General features: G+C 38.8%; 1 protein-coding gene across 1 annotated transcript in view; it reads right to left on the bottom strand.

The window, feature by feature from the left end:
* The window catches only part of ARHGEF38 (Rho guanine nucleotide exchange factor 38), a 118,613-nt gene that overhangs the window by 54,469 nt on the left and 43,696 nt on the right, over positions 1-20,448 (bottom strand). Inside the window, exon 3 of the mRNA XM_028121255.1 lies at positions 11,275-11,398. Coding sequence (XP_027977056.1) covers positions 11,275-11,398 — 124 coding nt within the window. The remainder of the gene's footprint in view (positions 1-11,274; positions 11,399-20,448) is intronic.

Here is a 20,448-nt window from a genome sequence, read left to right on the forward strand (position 1 = left end):
TAGCTCTCTGAGAGTTGAAAGCTAAAAGGTTTCTGTGGGCTGGATTAGGAAGAGGTACAACAACTTTTCCCTCCTCAAGGCCGGTAGTACCAATGACCCTGTTCTTAGGCTGACCAACCCATGACTCTCGATTTCTCTCACCTTAGTATATACCTCTCTTGAGAGTGCAAGCCTCTGCTGCAGCTAGTTGCTCTATCTTGCCTGCCAGCCTCTGAAGATGACACAGGACAAACCACAGGCAAACATGGTGACAACCACAGGAACAATGATCACCATTTTCCTTCTGTGCATCAGCCAGGGTCCTGGACACTCCTCATTATCTCCAACATTTATTGCATTCAGTCAGTGCTGCTGAGGACACTGTCCTAGGTGCTGATGGAGCATCAGTAATGAAACATAAGAATTCCTCTCCTCCTGGAGCTTATGTTTGTTTGTTTGTTTTTATGTTCTAATGGGAGTATTCCTCATGTCTTATACCCTTGGAGGACTTGCTATTCCCATTTGAAATATGAACAGATGAATGTGGCATCCATTGCTAGCTTCTTATCCATTCTTTGTTCCAAACTAACAAAAGTTAGACTGGCAATGCACCCACTTAAAAATACTGACCTTTCTCCAATGTCTGGCAGTCAGGGGTGGCCAAGGATGTGTGCAAGTGTGTATTTGTGTGTGAGTGTGTTTGTGTGTGAAATGAAATCATGAGATATAGGTTGAAGTCACTGGGAAGGGCTTCTGTTCCTCCCAAATGAAAAAAAAAAAGCCTCAGGAGGAGGTGGTTTTGCTGTTACTGCCTGCAGGAAGCCATGCTTGACAGTGCAGCAGTCATTGTGAGGCCAGGAGGCCACACACCACACATCACCACACGTTGAGTACTAAGAAGGAAAAGGCTGCAAGGAGCCAGCATGCAGCTCCCCCAGTTCTGGACTATTGAATTATGGATTTCTTGTTCTGTGAGGAAAATGTCCCTTTTTTGGTTAAGTCCTCTTGGTGAGGTTTCTGACCTAGGTGGGCAAGTGCCATCCTCACTGATCTGAGTGACTCGGCCCCGGCCGCAGATCTCATGGTGACAGAGCTGGAATGAAAACACAGATTCGTTTCCCACCAAAGGCCACGTTCCCTAAGGGCTACAGTGCACCTTGAAGGTTTGCACCCCTGTAAATGTACTTCTTTTACTCCCTGGCTATTGGGAAATGTTCAGGGGTTCAGAGAACTCTTACATTTGTAGGAGTTAGGACTTTATTTCTATGTGTATTTTGCACAATATTTGATTTTTCACAGCTCCATTTAGGTCTGCCTGCATAGCTAAGTCACTGACTTCCATGAGCTGGCCCCACAGCACAGCATCCTGGAGCTTCACATTCTCCTCAGAGAACAGAACAGTAGAACATGTTACTACACCACCCTGGCTTTATTTTTATTACAAGAAATAAGTCCTTGTAGCCCTGGGATCCAGCTTGACCACACTCAAGTAGTTGGAAGCCCAAGCCCACATTGTATTCTGCTATCCACTGCCTCCTGCTGCTTTGTCCTCTCCTGTATGGATTGCGTATGCTTGACCTCTCCCCCACCCCCCAAAAAACCCCCTTTTTTCCCTGTCACATTCTCTGAAGCTGATAGCTTTTCTATTACTGCTAACATTTAGAATAAAATGCCCAGATCTTTCAGCTGCTGCATCTGGGTCTTGCTCCTACTGGCCTCACACATTCTAGGATGCAGGTCTAGGGTGCTCCAACCTGTCCCCACTGACCAGAATTAACTATGTTGAACCTACCTGTGTTCTGAGTACAATACACACACATACACACACATGCACAGACATACATGCACACACACACACTCTTTAGAAAAATTATTCAGGTGAGCTATTTTGTGGCATCTCCCACATGGCAACACGACATGAATTATCAGTGACTAATGTTCTTCTCACAAAATCACTGCTAAAGGCACAGATTCCTGCTTCAGGGACATACAAGAGACACTGCTTTAGGAGAACAAAGTACCGCTGTAGAACAACACTGCATCACCACTTCACCTTCAAAGAACAGAAAGCTCTAAATTGTCTTTCTCTCAAAGGATAAACTCACCCGCAGGAAAAGGCAAATGAGAAATTGTAATTCCTTTACCACAAGCTTCTTTCAGTTCTGGTTCTCAGTATAGTGTGCAGGAGGTAAGCACCTAAAGTAGACTCAAACATCGTCATAACTCTGTCTTTTTTTTTTTTTATAATGCTTTGAAAAATTACAGCATTGTTGCAAATGTAGATAAGAGGATACAAACTCTCTTTTGGTTATCTGTCTATGTGACAGACCACCTCAAAACTTAGTATCTTACAACAACCGTTTTGATTTTCTCTCACAATTCTGTGGGTTGGCTGGAATCGGTTCTTCTGCTCCCCTTGATGCCTGCTGGGGCTGCAGTCAACCCAGGGCTGAACTGACCGGATGGTTCAAGATGGCTCATTCACAAAGCTGGTGCCTTGGCAGGGACAGCGAGAACGCTGGCCTCAGCTGGGAGGCTGAAACAGCTGGGCCACTTTCTCACCCTACATAGTCTCAGGTCTAATCTCTTTCCGTGTGACCCCTCCGTGGGATATTTCTAGCAGGGTAGCTGGACTTCTTAAATGCAAGTTCCTCAAATCACTAAGGTAGAAACTGCCAGGCTTTCTTAAGGCTGAGACCCCCAGTCCCTGACACAGCGTCACTTCTACTGCATTGTAGGATTTAGTGAGTCTCAGGGATATAGCACTAGATTGCACAGCAGGGTGACTACCAGGGGGCGTGGTCTATTGAAAGCCATCTTTGGAAAATGTCTGCTGCATTGCTGTTCATTGTTGTTCACTTTATCAAATGTGGAAATGATACTTGATATGTTCAATCATGCTTTATAGAAGAAAATATGTTGCCTTATTAGATCAATGAATCACCAAGATGCACAGATATTGGGAGCACCTAGAAACTAAACACATCCAATGAATCTGATTGTTTGAAAAACATGATCAAGACCTCTGGGGGGAAAATCACATTTTATTCTGTGACTACATACATAAGAAATCAAGCTTTGTAAATAGATGGGTAAATTTAATATTCTTAGGATAACAAATTAGTAATCTCATGTGTTGGGTATTTATTAAGAATAGGCATCATTATTTATACGATTTTACTTAATCTTCACAAATACTCCATGTATTTTATACATGGTATAATTACCTCAAATTTCCACATGAAAAACTGAAGTTCAATGAGATTTTGTAACTTGCCTAAGATGAAACATCTAGTAATCAGATGAGCCAGGATGTAAATCAATGTCAGCCTGATATCGAAGCCCTTGTGTTCTTAAACCCTACACCAACATTTTACCTGTTTTGTCTTTGCTCTTTTCTTAAATTGTTACAGAGTTATCTTCAGTTTAAATGGAAATAAGAACCACATCTCATACTCCCATTTCTGAAGATTTAGAACCCATTTCCTATTTAGACAGCCCGCTGCAGTCAAAATTTTAAAATCCAGTTTCTATCTTGGCATGATAGTCCAGACAGTTCCCCAGGGCTCTCATATCTACAGACATATGCCTCTGTGCTTAAACTTGAACCTCATCCAAACCCCAAGGTTATTATTGAGTAAAATCCTCCTCCTGGTTTATCTAGGCACCTGGAAAGTTTCCCTTTGGCACTAGATCAGTGAATCACAACCTCTCATTCGTGCCATCTAAGGACAGAGAAATGGGACACCTGTGCTTTTCATTTTGGCCATGTCCCACCAAAAATCAGGTTATCCTATGAAATGTAAGAGCTTTGGTGAAAGATTTAGTAATAGCAATCCCCGGGGCAGGGGGAGGGGAGTAGAAATTGTCAGTGAACCCTGTACTGATATGGCTACTGTGTATGGGTCATGGAAGTCTCCTTGGCACTATGCTCCAGCCACATTAGATTGCTCTCCTTTATGAGAATTTCCTATACTCTCCTGCCTTGGGGCCTCTATGCCATTTGTCATTTAGACAGTCCTTTGCTTCAGGACACCTGGCTGGTACACTCAGTTAAGCCCCCAGCTCTTGGTTTCTGCTTGGGTCATGAGATCGAGCCCTGTGAGACCACCCCCTGTTGGGCTCTCCGCTGAGCACAGAGTCGGCTTGAGATTCTCTCTCTCTCTCTCCTTCCACCCCTCCCATTCGTGCTTTCTCTCTAAGATAAATAATCTTTAAAAAAAATCATTGGCTTCAATCTCCACCTTTCTAAATCCTTCAAGTCCAAGCTCAAAATCCATTTTCCAAATCAAGTTTTTCTTCATCTAAATTGAATTCATTTCTCTCTGTGAATCTGTATTAGTTAGCTATTGCTGCAGAAAAAAAAAAAAATCACCCCAAACCTTGAAGGCTTAAAACAACACTGTTTGCTCACAATTCTCTGGATTGACAATTTGAACAAGGTTCAGCTGGGATGGCTTGTCTCCGGGTGTTGTTGGGGTTTATTCATGTGTTTGTAATCCAGAACCAGAGGCCAGCTGGCTGAGGAAGCCATCACATGCTCAAGGCCTTGACTGTGTTGATTGAAATGATTGGGTAGTTTGAGCCTTCTCTCTCCCTGAGCAGACAGTGGATGTCACAAAGCTATTGTAGAACATCATTTTGCCACATTTTATCGGCCAAAGCAAGCCACAAGGCTGGCCCAGATGTCAATGACAAGGAAATTAAAATATGACTCCAACTGGTTCTTTTTCAAATATGGTCTTACTGTTTTAATTTCATTTATCTATTCTTCTATCATCTTCCTCAAAGCTGCAACTTATGATTGGTAAATTAAAAAATTGTGAACACATTCGATTGAGTTTTCTCTGTAAAGCCATAGTATTTTTATTTTGAAGTAATTTTATACTTAACAGAAAGTTGCAAAACTAGCTCCGGTAGTTTTCGGATATCCTTCTCTCCACTTAACATCTTGTATAACCATAGTACAATTGTCAGAAAAGGAAATGAAGTGTGCTTTTGTACTATTAACTAAACTAAACACCATATTTGAATTTCAACACTACATTCTTTTACTGTTCTAGAATTTATCCAGGCTTCCCCTCGCATTTTTTTTGTTGTTGTTGTTACTCCGACTTAGTTTTCTGCAGTCTTAAAACGCTGAGGTTCCTCAGTATTACCTTACCTTTAAGGACCTTGACATTCTGGAAGAGTATCGACCCATTATTTTGTCAAGTGTCCCTCATTTGAGTTTGCTCATGTCTAATGTTTTCTCATGATTGGACATGATCACACATATTTTGGGCAAAAGTACTACAGAGATGGTTCTATGTCCTCCTCACTTGTATCACAGGTTTATGATGGAAATGTGTGTTATTCCTTGGTACTGTTGACCTTGATCATTTGGTTAAGGTGGTCTCTGCCTGGTTCCTCACTGAAAAGTTACTGTCTGTGCCTTAACTTAAGGTTAATAGTTAGGAGATACTTTGAAACTATGAAATTTCTCCCCAAACTTTCACCCCCTAAATCAAACACTGATCAGTGGATTTGGCTGCAACAATTATAACTGCAGTGTTTGTCTAATGGTGGTTTTCGATTCTCCTCTTTCCTTCTATATTTATTCAATGAAATCTACTATATGGAAGACTTTTCCTTTCTCCTCACTTATTTATACCAGTATGAACTCAATATTTATTTTATTCTAAAATCTATGTATGTATGTAGACTAAAATCTCGCATGTATATGTATGTATATTAAAATCTAGCATTATGTATGTTGCTGCTCAAATATGTAAACCATAATATTTTTAATTAGGAAAATACTCTTATATAAGCACAGAGGCACCTGATATGCTTGAAGAAAATTCTGCTAAATGGAAAATATTAAAATTCTGATTATATATCTCTCCATATTGAAATATGTAAATATTTGAGCTGAAATATTTTCACAAGTACTAACTTTTGCCTCCATTTGGATTCTTTTCTTTATTTTTACAAAATAAGCTCACCAAAGAAGTTGTTTCTATTTATGATTTTTAAATATTTTTCCAAATGTAGATATTGTAAAATCTGGTACAGGATATAATTTTATCCTATTTAATAGGAACTCTATCAAAACATCTTTCTGTAGGTCAAGTTTTCCAAAATGGAATTAAAGAATTTTAAAATTAAATCTTCTACACCATATAAACTGATTTTTTAAAGCTAACTTCTTGTTTTAGTAGTGATAAACTTCAGTGTCTTCCTATTTACAATTTTGTTTTCAGTAATTACAATTGTAAAGATTAAAAAGCTGAAGTAGTTCTTTTTTCCCTTTCTTTGTTGAATACTTTAAGTAAAGACTTCTAATTAATTTCGAACAAAATACCAATTTCTAAAAGTTGATTACTGACCAGGAGCAAACAAAGAAAGTGTTACCACCATGCATAAGATTGCTTACGCCTGGGCACCTGGGTGGCTCAGTTGTTAAGCATCTGCCTTCGGCTCAGGTCATGGTCCCAGGGTCCTGGGATCGAGCCCCACATGGGGCTCCCTGCTCTGCGGGAAGACTGCTTCCCCCTCTCCCTTTGTCCCCCCCCGCCCCCACTCATGCTCGCTCTCTCTCAAATAAATAAAATCTTTTAAAAAATTAATATCAGCTTTATCCTCCAGGTATTGTATATAGTTCACTCTAACTTTGTATATATAAAGCTGTGTGAATTTTGACTACAGTTACCACTTCGACTAATAGAATGTCACAGCTTTAGTACATAATCACCACAATCAATCTCAAGTAAATTTTTGTTCCATAGATTTTTTTTACTTTAGTAAAAATATTATTTTACTGAGATGCTGTGCTCCCCCAAAATATGTACTCATATTATCATTTGCATTCACAAGCTTAATTTTTTTAAAGTACAGTAGCATTCACAATAAGGTCAGAAAATTCGCCTTTGACACAATAAACTTCCAAAAGGTTTTTGTCTGTTCTGTGAATTGTTAAACTTTTTTCTTTTAATTTATTCATTCATTTATTTTAGAGAGAGAGAGAGAGAGAGAGAGAACAAGGGGAGGGGCAGAGGGAGAGGAAGAGAGAAACTTTAACGGGTTCCACACTGAGCGTGGAGCCTGATGCAGGTTGGATCCCAGGACCCCGAGATCATGACCTGAGCCGAAACTAACAGTCAGATGCTGAACCAACTGTGCCACCCAGGTGCCCCTGGTTAAACCTTTTTTTTTTTATCATTATCAGAATTAATTAATTTTTAAATTTAATTTATCTGCTCACACTGTTATAAAACTGTCATAATTTAACTGTTTGTAAACTCTTCTGCTATTTGTGTCAACTTATTAATAACCACTGCTTTACATTTCTTACAGGCCCAAGGAAACTCAGAACTGAAAATGAGAGAAATTAACTTAGGATAACTGTCATTTGACCTAATGAAGCCATGCTGCATAAAGTGCTCAATGTTATACACCTCTGCAGCTGTAAGTGTGAAACCACATGCACTTGGGCTTAAAAGTATAGATAGGATTTCAACAAGTCAGAAGAAGGTTGAGAAGGTTCCAGGTGGAGGGAGCAGCATGAACAGAAGCATGGTCCACAAATGCCAAATGCCAAGGTTTGAAAATAATGGGCACAATCTTCTTAAAGCAATGACTAACTTTTGAGGTAGATATTGCTGCTTCTTCAGCAGATTTCTTCTCTTCCGATTGTCTTACAGTCAGTGATAACATTAAGAACCCCATGGTGGAGAGCAAGTATTCTGTGTGTTATATGTTCGTCATCAACTTTCTTGAGCAACAGAAAATCAATACTTAATTTTTATTAAACATGCATAGATGAAACACTTGCTTCTGAAAGGGTTTATTGCAAAACAAAGGAAGATAACCAGATTATTAAAAAGTTATGGATTTGAGGCGCCTGGGTGGCTCAGTTGGTTAAGCGACTGCCTTCAGCTCAGGTCATGTTCCTGGAGTCCCGGGATCAAGTCCCACATCGGGCTTCCTGCTCAGCAGGGAGTCTGCTTCTCCCTCTGACCCTCTTCCCTCTCGTGCTCTCTATCTCTCATTCTCTCTCTCTCAAATAAATAAAATCTTTAAAAAAAGTTATGGATTTGTATCCTAAGATGAATTACCCAACTATTGTAGCAACAGCATCCAGATACTCTGTAGCAGGACAGCAAAGCCTCTACCTGTCACAGGAATTTCACTTACATCTAATCTTTAATTCCCTAATTGCCCCGCTAATAGTCCCCTGACTAATAGCCTGGTGGCTTTTTGCCTCTCACGGGTCACGGCAAGGGCCACCCATCATGGGCCATGACATCCTAGCTGCTATGCCCAGGGGACAGCAGAATCCGTAGCATCAGAAACATCTCTCCCATCGGAACAGGAAGCAGTTAGCTTCATGTCCAAATGTCATCTTCTCGTCAGCCAGGGCTATGTATGCTACTTCAAAAGGTTGGGAAAGGAAAGATGGGCTGTCTTTCAGAGTTTAGCAAGTGTTATGGTGAGAACTCTGTCAAATACACCTGCCTCTTATATTCTATTAGGAGAGACCGGTTAGAAATTGGAGTACAATGTGGAGGTCTCACCAAATCTCTTGTAGTGCAGTGATTAATAATGATTCTCCTTAAAAAGGAGAAATTCCAGGATAAATGCTAAACTGGACTGAATGCTAGACTAGGCTAAAACCAGGATGTTCTAGATAAATTAGGCTACTTGTCTCCTTAAACCTGGAATTGTCTTTGACTTTAGCACAGGCAGCCAACCCCTAAATCTTGTTTATGCTTTATTCAACATTTCTCTTGAATCTGAGCCCCCTTTCTTAGTCTCACTGTATCTACCTTAGCCTAGATGCTTGTTACCACATGACTGCGTTATTTATAACAACCTATTTACTAGTCTAGTACTCATTTTCTCCTTCTATCCATTCTCTTCATACTTACCATAGTTTTCTTTCTCCAGAAACTTGTATGTCTCATCACACCCTTGCTGAAAAATCTTTTAATGGCTCCTCAGTACCTGCAGAGTAAATTCCAAATTTGATTCTGAGTATAGTCTGTCTCTATTCTACACTTACAGATTCATTTCTTTTTCTTTTTAAAGATTTATTTAGAGAGAGTGTGTGCTCATGTGTGAGAGTGGGGGGAGGTGCAGAGGGAGAGAATCTTCATGCAGACTCTCCACTGAGCATGGAGCCAGGTGGGGCTTGATCTCACAATCCATGAGATCACGACCTGAGCCGAAACCAAGAGCCAGAGACTTAAGAGACTGAGCCACCCAGGCACCCCTACAGATTCATTTCTGATTCACTCCTGCTTCAGATTCATCCTTCACTCCTGCTTGGCTTGATCTCTCGCCATTTCCTAAACATGCTTGGCATTTGGCATTTGCTATCCATGCTTTTGTTCATGCTGTTGCTTTCACTTGATCTTTCAGAACTGGACCCCACTTATTGAAATCTGGAGTGTAACTGTAGGACCAAGTAACATCTTCAAGGATCCTTCTGTGATTTCCCCATCTAGAAATATTCTTTTTTATCCTCTGAAGTACTGCAGCGGCATAGAAATTAGTCTGATGGTGTATTACACAAATACCTTCAATTCAAGGAGCTTTTCAATGGCAAACTTTTGAAGGACAGAGATGATCTCTTTCATCTTTTGATACCCAACAATGCCACACAGTACCTTTATACATGCTGCTACTTAATAACTAGTCATTGAGTGAATTAATAAATGAATGGACAATGAATCCACACTAAAGTAATAATGAATAGAGTCCTTCCTTTAGAAACTATATTTACAACTTATTAGAAACTATGTTAGCTCCGGCTGCCATGACAAAATGCCATAGACTGGGGGGAGGAAGGGCTTAAACAACAGACATTGATTTCTCACAGTTCTGGAGGCTGAGAAGTCCAAGATTAAGGTGCCACCTGCCTCAGTTTCTAGTGAGGACCTCCTTTCTGGTTTGCAGATAGCTGCCCTCTTGCTGTGTCCTCACATGGTAAGGAGGGAGAGAAGGAGTTCTGGTCTGTCTTCCTTTCCTTACACTGATCCCATCATGGGGACCGCTTTCTCACCGCCTCATGACTTCATCTAAACCAAAATTACCTCTCAAAAGCTTCACCTACAAATACCATTACACTGAGGGTTAGGGTGTCAACATATGAATGTTAGGGGAACACAAACTTTCAGAACGTGATAGGGACTTTCAGTCACAAGTAATGATTAAATTTAAACCTGTTTGTGGGAGAATCTTTTTGAGTGAGCTGACCTCTCAGTCTGTAAAACGCTACAAATAGGTTGATTCACCTTTGCTTAATATCAGCCTTGCTTATTAAGCTTTGGGTCTTCCATAAATACTAAACAAGGTCAATTTCATTTTTAAAACCCTGATTTTCACTAACTACGCCACAGTGAATAAAGATATAAGGTGTGTGTGTTTGTGTCTCTGTATATGTCTCAAAGAAAGGATCCACATCAAACTGGTAACAATGGTTACTTATCAGGAAGATAGTGGCATTGTTTTATTCTTGTACTCCTGATTTGTTTTAATATTCTTGTAGGGAACATACTTTGCATGTTATACCTGAAATAGAAAAATAACCAAAAAAAATTTAAAGAAGTCTTAGCCTCCATAGCACTATGTATCTCCAATGAGGTAACTGCCTTCAGAAAGTTCACAGTACAGTATTCCCTTTGAAACACCCAAGAAATGGAGGGGATAAAAATTTGGCTCAATGTTTTCTCGAAGATATCTTTGTATTTTTTTCCAAAATCTTACCAGAGTAAGAAAATAATCTATGACCGTGAGTAAAAATATATCTGGAAAGCAAATAATATAGGGAAAAAAGGAAAAGCATGGGAAAAGTAGAACCTGTGTGTTTTATAAATTATGAAAACCCTTCATGCAAAAAATTTTACAATCCCAAAGTCAATGGATTCATAGGCGTAAGATCTGAAAAATACTGTGACTAAAATCAGTAAAGCTATTAAAGTATTTAAATATTTAATTCTTTAAAGAGTGAGTAAGTGTTAGCCATAAAACAAAATGAGAGAACATCTGGAAGGCAAAGAGGTTGAAAGATTGAAAATTAAAAAGCAAATGGTGTGCTTAGTGTTACTGTGGGACTTGAGCAAATAGATAGAAACCCATTTGAAGACAGATACAGAATTTGTGTAATTACAATGAGCCTGAAGAAAGGTTTAGCATTTATGCATCTCCTGGTAAGCTTGGTGAGTCAGAAACATAAATCCAAAGCAAAGGGAGGTTATTAAAATATTATTTCCTGTTGTAGTGTAGAACTCAAGAAGAGAATAAACATACCGATTACTTGCATGGCCGGTTCCACGTCTGTTGTGGCCTCTTCCAACAATGACAGCAGCTTGGCTGATATCTGATGCACGGATTCAATGTTGCTAAACATGCTATCCACGTCCAGCCGATCAATCTGAAGAAACACAAACAGGGAACACCAGCTGATGGAGAGAGACACACTGTATTTAGGACGTTTTCTCCTGCTAAACAGTAAGCATTTTATATGCCAGCCCATGCTGCTTCCATCGACTGTTCCTGTAAACATTCTTATTTGGGATTTCTAGAGTAAATGTGCAGTTTTTCATGCAAAAAAAGGGGGGAAATGATGTTGCATCTGTTCCCTCTGCTTTTTTTTCTTTATTTTGACCAAGTTTTAATGAGTCAAATGTACATATACATATTCCTATAAAACCAGAGTGTGAAGAAGATTTAAGCCACCTCATCAATATTTTCATTAACTGCCATCTATGAGAGTATGTACTAGCATGTACGAATTTAGAACACTTCAATGCTTATACAGCAGAAGTCAGACCTTACTCTAGGCAAGTAACTATTTTCAAAGCTGTTTTAGAACCACAGATGTTCTAAAAGTGATGACAAGTAGATGTGCTGAGCTGCTTCCTGCTTTTTTTCTTAAAAGAAATATGAATGGAAATTTCACCAAACATGTTCTACTAATTAAAGATTCGTCATATTTTATAACTTCATGCACACCCTCAAAAACCAGTATAATCATTCTTAGGTCTTAGAGCTGGTGCTTATAATATTTTATTTATTCATTCATCTCTCTTTCATTAAATATTTCCTGGGGGCCTTCTGTTTATCAGGAATTGTAATAGAAACCAAACTCTGTTTTAGACATTGGAAGATTAGTAGAGGGATGGCCAACCATCCTAAGCTATCTAAGTAGAATTTGGTGAGATACGTGCCCTGATTTTGCTGGATCTTCCTCTAAATCTTTCTCTGGAGTTTAAGTCTGATCTCCTTTCATAATCAAATAGTGTCTAGTGGGCTCATGTACAGATTGGTCCAGGCTCCACTGGGCTACCACAGGGAATAGGAATAGGTGCCTTTCTCCATGGTTTACTGTATGTGGGGTCATAGGTGGATAATCACATCATCAATACTCAAGTCACGGAAGAGCTTCACAGGTGCAAAGCAGAGTTGCTGGTTCCAAACCACGTCAGCATTTTAGGAGTGAGAGGGACAGGGAGTTCAGCTAAGAATTAAAAAAGGAGGCCAAGAAACAAAGAGGAATTGGAAACAAGGGATATAGGGGAGGAGGCAGATGTGGAGGAATTCTGGAGATGAAAGTCAACAGTGTAGCTTCTTCATCCGTCTCTCCTCATTTCGTCTCCGTCTTTCTCCTTTCCTATCCATCTCTCAGCATCCATCTCTTTGGGTGTGCTAAGTCTGTGGTGAGGGGAGGGGAGGGGGGGAGGGAGGAGGCATGTTGTTCATCTTTTTATCCCATCCTTTTTTGGCGTTGACTCATCTGTTGTGCCCTGTACCAGACAGAGATATTATTTTGATAAAGATATTCTGTTATTAAACATGAAGCATTTGTTTCACATTCCACCTTGTTTAAAATTTGGTGACTATGTCAATTATTTCTTATGTAATATGATCTAGCTATCCACACTCCTTCCAACCATCGTGGGAAATTCCTCACCTTCCTATCATCAGTCTTGTCTTCAAAAAAACTCCCAGCCCCAGCCTCATTTGAATCAAATACCACATGATTCTTTGTAGTGGGTTTATTTCAATATTTTAAGTATTATTTAATTTTATATTTAAAATTTTAAATTTAAAAAACTTTTTATGTCTTCTAAAATAATCTATATCCCCATACTATATTATTACCTTACAATCATTATTAGCTCACTAAATGTTCCTTTAAGTAGTCATTTTAATTGGATAGGGCACATGTGACTCTTTTGTCTGAGATCTATAGATACTCAAGACTTTCAATTTCTATTTTACAAAATGTATTTAATAGTATACAAAATATCTAAAGGGCAGATAACAGTTACATGACTTCTTTTGTTAAATGATAATTTTAAATAGCTAAGGATGTGTCACATATTTCTGGGTACCACTGATTTAACACATTATTTATTCTAAGGAATGGCTTTATGCATTGAGTATTAAATAAGTAGTAATGGGATAATTTTTGCATAGTGCAAAATATGTTTTCCAAAGGTTGAATATGAATCAGATTTTGGGGAGAGGAGCAGAGGAAAAGTTGTTTTTTTTTTTTAAGATTTTATTTATTTATTTGAGAGAGAGCAGAGGGAGGGAGAGAAGCAGGCTCCCTGCTGATCAGGGAGCCCAATGCGGGGCTTGATCCCAGGACCCTCTGATCATGACCTAAACCAAAGGCAGAGGCTTAACTGACTGAGCCATTCAGGCACCCAGAGAGAGAGAGAGCCTTAAGCAGTCTGACGTGGGGTTTGATCTCACGACCCTGAGATCACAACGTGAGCTGAAACCAAGAGTTGTACGCTCAACCGGCTGAGCCACCCAGGTGGCTCCAGATTGGTTCATTTTAGATGTACCAGTTGAATTTTTCTTAAAATCATATTTTGAAATGAATCCTTCTAACATAAAAAGTTTCATCCCGATTTGCTTGCTTTATATGATAAAAGCAGATGTAATTGATACAGTGTACCCTATTATTATTTCATTTTGTTGTGAAAACTTTATTCTGAGGAGTTTAAATGCTTCATATTATTTCATATAGCATGCAGCTTCTCTCTAAGATATGAATAAGTTTGAAGATAGGAAAGTTCACCTGAAGAGAGGTGCCATGCTCAAAATTACTAAGTCAGGACAAAGTTGGAACTGGAAATTGATCTTTTAATCTTATACTTTAGTCCATTACCAGCAAATACTGACAGAATATTTTGCCATCTCTGGATTTTTTTGTCTTGTTCCTGAGTCTTCACTAAGTTGTCCCTTTTACAATTAATTTCTCAAGGTCAGAATCCTACATACCTTTCTAATTTAGATTTTAAGTTCATTTTGCAAGGATTTAATTCTATATTCTATCTAATCTTAGCTCGATGTAGCAAATACTAAGTAATAAAAATGTAGCATTTAATTTCATTTCTTTCTGAAGGACAGAAAGGATTAAAACATCAATTGGCTTGTATTCATCATGGGCCCATGGGGATTCTGTGAATCATAATATAAATTCACATCCAGTCACTGCTTTGCCAGGAACAAACAAATGTCTGATCCAAATAGGCTTTTAAAATTGATAGATGACTTTATAATTATTGATACAAATTCAAAGAAGCATTTATATACATTTATTAATCATTTACTAGAAACAGGCAATGCTCTAAAACCTTAAGTTGGGTTATTTTTTTAAAGGGATTAAAAATTTATTTTTTGGAAAAAAAGATTTAGTCTAAGTATACATTATCCTAAGCAAAAATGCATAAGAATTCAAATGTACAAAACAGAAAAATTAAAGGTTAGTGTTTCTGGTGGCAACTTAATTCTTTGCTTTACAAACATATTCATCACAAGATATACTTCAAATGCAAGTTCTCATTACAATTAAATAATGCTGAGTTTATAGTTGTGTGCATGCAAAGCTCCCCAGGTATAAATATCTAAGTAAAGGAAAACATACCTATAACATTTCATCAATTCAGAGACTATAATCACTGGGGTAGAATTACTTTATACCCCACAAGCCCCTTGCACCCACTGTGTTCAAAACATTCCTTGCATTTTCCTACATTCATATCCTAGCCTTTCTTTCTTTCTTTTGCTCACAAGTGCTTTGCCCTCATAATACTTTGCAAAATTCTACCTGTCTGAAATGAAGATGGTAATGATAGTGTTTGCCCAGTAGTTTTGACCATCCGTTCTTTCTGTTGCTTTTTGGGGGGAAGCCATAGCTCCCCAACTCTAACTGATCTGGTGGAATTGTCAGTCATGATGTCCTGCCCCATATATCATTCTATACAAGGTGGGCATGTGACCTAGCTGGCCACAGGGATTGGCTCAGGATGGGCAGGTTCCCAAGGAGAGCCAATGAGAATCTTCCTTGATTTTTTTTTAAGTTCCAACTTTTTTTTAAATTGACTTTTTTGATGTAGTGTTCCATGATTCATTGCATATAACACCCAGTGCTCCATTGAATATGTACCCGCTTTAATACCCATCACCAGGCTAACCCATCCCCCCACCGCCCTCCCCTCTAGAACCCTCAGTTTGTTTCTCAGAGTCCACAGTCTCTCATGGTTCATCTCCCCCTCCAGTTTCCAACAACAAAAAATGAAATCTTCCCTGATTTTTAATGAATGGTTGTTAGGAAATAGAAGGGCCTGGATTATTAGCCTTAAGTATATAAGTTTCTATCTTTAGCAGTCCTCTTTGTGGAGAGTTTGACTGTGATCAAGTCAATAGAGTGAGGGAAGGCTAAACCTGGATCTCCCTTGCAATAAGCAAGAAATCCTTAGTATAGAAGATAATAAATTGCCTTTTTATTTAAGCTAGTTTGAATTTTATTTGTTACCTGTAACTAATAGGGGACTAATACACTTTTCTTTATTTCTAGCCCCAAATCTCACTTCCTCTTAAGAAAACGTTTCTGCTCTCTTGCTTAAAATTAACCTCTCCCTCTCCTTTGCTTCCATGACTCTCGGTGTGTATGACGCAGTGCTGATATTGAAGCCCACCATATATATCGGGGCATTTATTAATTTATCTGTCTCTGTGTCAAAACTGTAAGCTCCTCCAGGACATTTGTTTTGTGAGTTATTTGAATACCCCACTGTATCTAATATACTACTGGGCCCATGCCTAGTTACCCAATAGAGGTTTGACCATTTAAATGGAATCTAATCACTACAATTCAAATGATGTATTTACTCTGTGGGAGCCATCAATAAATGTTCCTCATAATCACTCTACTGGGCTCTGAATAACAAGTACAGTATAAAACAATCAAAAGTGGTGTGAAGAAGAAAAATCAAAATCACCTAATTTGGTTGTGAAAAATATCACATTAAGTGGATCTTTTATAACTCTCTACTTAATTTTATCTACAAAGACAAACTGTTGTACTCAGTTTGACTACTAGTATACCTGGAAAACTTGCTGACAGAGGGCAAATTTCCCCTTAGTTTACACTTGGGAAATGCCTGTTTATTGTTTTTTGTTTAATGAGCCCTGGGACACTCAGCCTAAAACCCAGTCACAGGGAAGAATAACTAAACAGTCTTAGGTGTCATTCAGACCTCCAACCATGGACACCTTTGAAAGTGAACACTGAAAAGAAGTCTAGGAACAAACTCTTAAAAAAAACCCACTATTATCATAAAAGTAGTTCATGTTCATTGTAGAAAAAGATGGGCAGATAAGTAAAAGAAAGACAACACAAACACCTAGAATTCTACCACACAGCAATAACCACTGATATTCTGAGGTATGTCCTGCCAAATTGTTTTTCTCTCTCTGAATGTGTGCATCTGTACAAAAGATTTATATACTTAAAATAATGTTTTAAAATTTGTCTTTTTTTTTAAGGGCCCTGGGTGGCTCAATCATTTAAGCATCTACCTTTGGCTCAGGTCGTGATCCCAGGATCCTGGGATTGAGCCAGGTTTGGGTTTCCTGCTCAGCAGAGAGCCTGTTTCTCCCTCCCTTTGCCCCTCCCCCTGCTCCTGCTCTCTCAGAGCTCTCTCTCAACTAAATAAAAATAAAATCTTTAAAAATAAATTAAATAAATTAAATAAAATAAAATTTGCCTTTTTAAAACTTAGTATAACAGAAACATCTTTTTATGCCATTAATCTTCCTTAATTGCACCATTTTTAATGTCAACATTATGTAGAAATACTTTAGTTTATTTAACCAGTCACTAAATCTTTGAAATCTAAATAGAATGTCATTTTCACTATTAGAAGCAGCTTTCCTGGCTAAAACCTGATTTACACACATGACTATTTCCATATGCTAAATTTCGTAAGTATAACTATGGAGCTAAAGTTATTAATATTTCTTAAGGATTTTAAAAGTCTTGGCAAATATTAGCAGCAACTACAAACATTGTTTTTCTTCTAATAACCAACGGATTAAAAGCCCTCAATTGGATATTACTGTCCTGACCTCAATTTAGAAATATATTTTTAGGCTTCTAATTTGATGATCAAAATCACACAACTTTAAAGTTATACACACACAATAATTGTAGAAGAGAGAAGACAATAAATAGCATTGATTTTGTAGCTCATGGTGATTGCCACCCATCAAATGCTTCTCCGGAAATTGTTTTTGGAAAAGACTTCAGTGTTTCTTTCTTTTTTTTTTTATTTAAATCTTTTTTTTAAATTTTTTATTGTTATGTTAATCACCATATATTACATCATTAGTTTTTGATGTAGTGTTCCATGATTCATTGTTTGTTCATAACACCCAGTGCTCCATGCAGAATGTGCCCTCTTTAATACCCATCACCAGGCTAACCCATCCCCCTACCCTCCTCCCCTCTAGAACCCTCAGTTTGTTTTTCAGAGTCCATCATCTCTCCTGGTTCGTCTCCCCCTCTGACTTACTCCCCTTCATTCTTTCTCTCCTGCTATCTTCTTCTTTTTCTTTTTTCTTAAAATATGTTGCGTTATTTGTTTCAGAAGTACAGATCTGTGATTCAACAGTCTTGCACAATTCACAGCACTCACCGTAGCACATACCCTCCCCAATAAGACTTCAGTGTTTCTATTTGACATGATTTGGCAGTAAATCTAAGTTCAACATAGGGTCCAATATTGGGCCCTTAACTAGAATTCATACTGAGGAAGTCCACCCTGAACATCATCTGGTTCAGTCTTACAGAACGCTGGTCCCATCCACCCCTTCTAGAAGGCATTTCCATGCACAACATTATGGGGAGACCTAGGTGTGTTCCCTAGATTAGTTTGCCCCATTAATAATCTTGGATCCTATAAACCAAATGATACTAAGACTGTAACTGTAAAAAGTAAGAGGAGAATGGAGGAAAGCTGAAAATGGGTAAAAACCTATAAGAAGCGGAAAGCCAATGGGGACATTCTGAGAAGAAAGAACCAGGTCTTGTTTTATTTTTTAGTGAGGCAATTGAGCAGGAAAGGCTTGTGAGACAGAAATTGCAGCAAGTGGAAAAGAGGATGTTGGCAGAAGGCCCTGGCAACCACAGGGCTAGGATAATTATCTAATTACTAGGGCATTTACTTAGACAGTTGGCTTCTAGATTACAAAGCTTTTCAGGGTAAACTAGCCATTATTTCATCAGGTTTCTCAAAACTACTGATTTGTGTGTATGAGATTTCCTGCTGTGAAACTAGATTCTAAACTGGCTAATTGAGTCAAACTACAAATTGAATAAATATCACGGCTAGACGGCAAGTCTTTTAACTAATCTTGCAGCTAAATGGCCAACTTACCTGATAACTACCCGGAAACATTCCAGGCCAGAAGACGGGATGTGGACAGACCTCTATCAGAGATGTCAATCCCTTCACAAAAGTAGGTTGGGATTCTGGGACAGATATCTCACTCAGCTTGTGCAAGAAGAAAAGCAGAGCCGACAGAGGTGAGTGAAGGCCAAGCTAGAGACTGTGGTCCCACTTAAGAAATTCCCGAGGCCTCTGAGAAAGGAAGTAGATTGAGAAGTTCCTTCCAAACTTTGTGTTGACTATTAATAGAAAAGTCACTTGTTTCTATTGATATCCTTGGATAAAAGAATATAGTTGATCAAGGGTCCCTGCCTTTGTTTCTCTTATTTGCCTTAACACAGGGACAGTCAGAAAAGAAATTACTTGGGGTCAGCTGTGGTCTTCAGGTTTGCTCTTCTTTCTTACTTAGAGTTTTATATGAAATGCTCAGATGGCAAATAGTACTGCTAGGAATAGCCCTTCTGAGCTGAAAATCCAGTAAATCTTATGACTCTTTAGAAATTCTAAAAAGAAAGTATGGAATAAACACTTAAGTTATATTGTCAAAACACAAAGGGCAGGTGTTTGGGCACTCCATGTAGTAACTGAACCACCGAATTCCAGCCTCCAAACCCCAGAGTCATGACAAGTTCACTCCTGTGTCGCCTGGACCTCAGATATCAATAGTTTCACCCCACTACTTCCAGCATTCTGTGAGCCTTTTTTGTGTGTGCGTGTGTGACTCCATAAAACTCTATCACATCCCACTTAGTGCTTCTGAAAAAGCTTCTAAACTCATCTTTATTCCTGGTTCCCCAAATCAGCTTGCCTGATTCTTTCAGTGTTTCATAAACATAAGTTTTATGAGGTTTACAACACAATGATGAACTCCCCTCTTTTAAAACATTCAGTTCCTCCTAGCTGCCTACAGAAAAGACCCCAAATTCCTCAGCTTGACAGTTTTGTCTGGCCAAGACCTACCTTGTCTCATTCCATTTATTTTTATTTTAAAAGAACCATCTGCTCCAATGAAAAGGAATGGCTTGTCCTCACACTTGCCACATGCTAGCTCACTTATAACTTGTGGCCTGCAGCTTTTGAGCTCTCGAATTGCTCTCCTGACCATGCCCTTGCCTAACCCAGAAGGGATTCTATCCCTTCTCCAGGACTTCCTAGACCATTCACGCAGCCTGAAGTCATTCATAACCAATCCATAAGCTATTATTTCTGCTCACGTCTCAGACACTGTATTAGGTCTTGGGGATACAGCTGTGAACAAATGAGACAAAAATCCATGCCTCATAAAGGAGACAAGTAAATGAGATAAATAAGTAAAATATATGGTACATAAATAGGGTTAAATGCTATAGGGATAAAATCAAGCAGAGAGAGGGAATTTGGGAGAAGCTACAGCACTGGGAATGCCTCACCCAAATCCCCTTGGTCCCAAATATACACTGAAGCTCTTCCTGCTGCTACTATCTTTGATTCTCTATCTAAAGGCTTTCTCTGACCACAGATTCCTGCTCTGTCTACACACAGGGAAGTCCAGGGTGTCAGGAATGAACACTCTCAGGAACATTCTTCAAACAATGTCTAACAGGAATTGGTGGATCAATACCTTTCACATGTCACAACTCTGAGGTTCTGTAGAGCGTGTGCCCTAGAGACCCCAATGGGATATGAGCCCCATTGGGTTTCAGAAGCAATCTGTTCCTGAATATACCTATATTGTCTTTTTTTTTCTTTTCTG

Source organism: Eumetopias jubatus, unplaced genomic scaffold (genome assembly GCF_037043125.1).
Source record: "Eumetopias jubatus isolate StellerSeaLion01/CBP00866 unplaced genomic scaffold, mEumJub1_p1.0 scaffold_2, whole genome shotgun sequence".
In the NCBI taxonomy this organism is placed as follows: domain Eukaryota; kingdom Metazoa; phylum Chordata; class Mammalia; order Carnivora; family Otariidae; genus Eumetopias; species Eumetopias jubatus.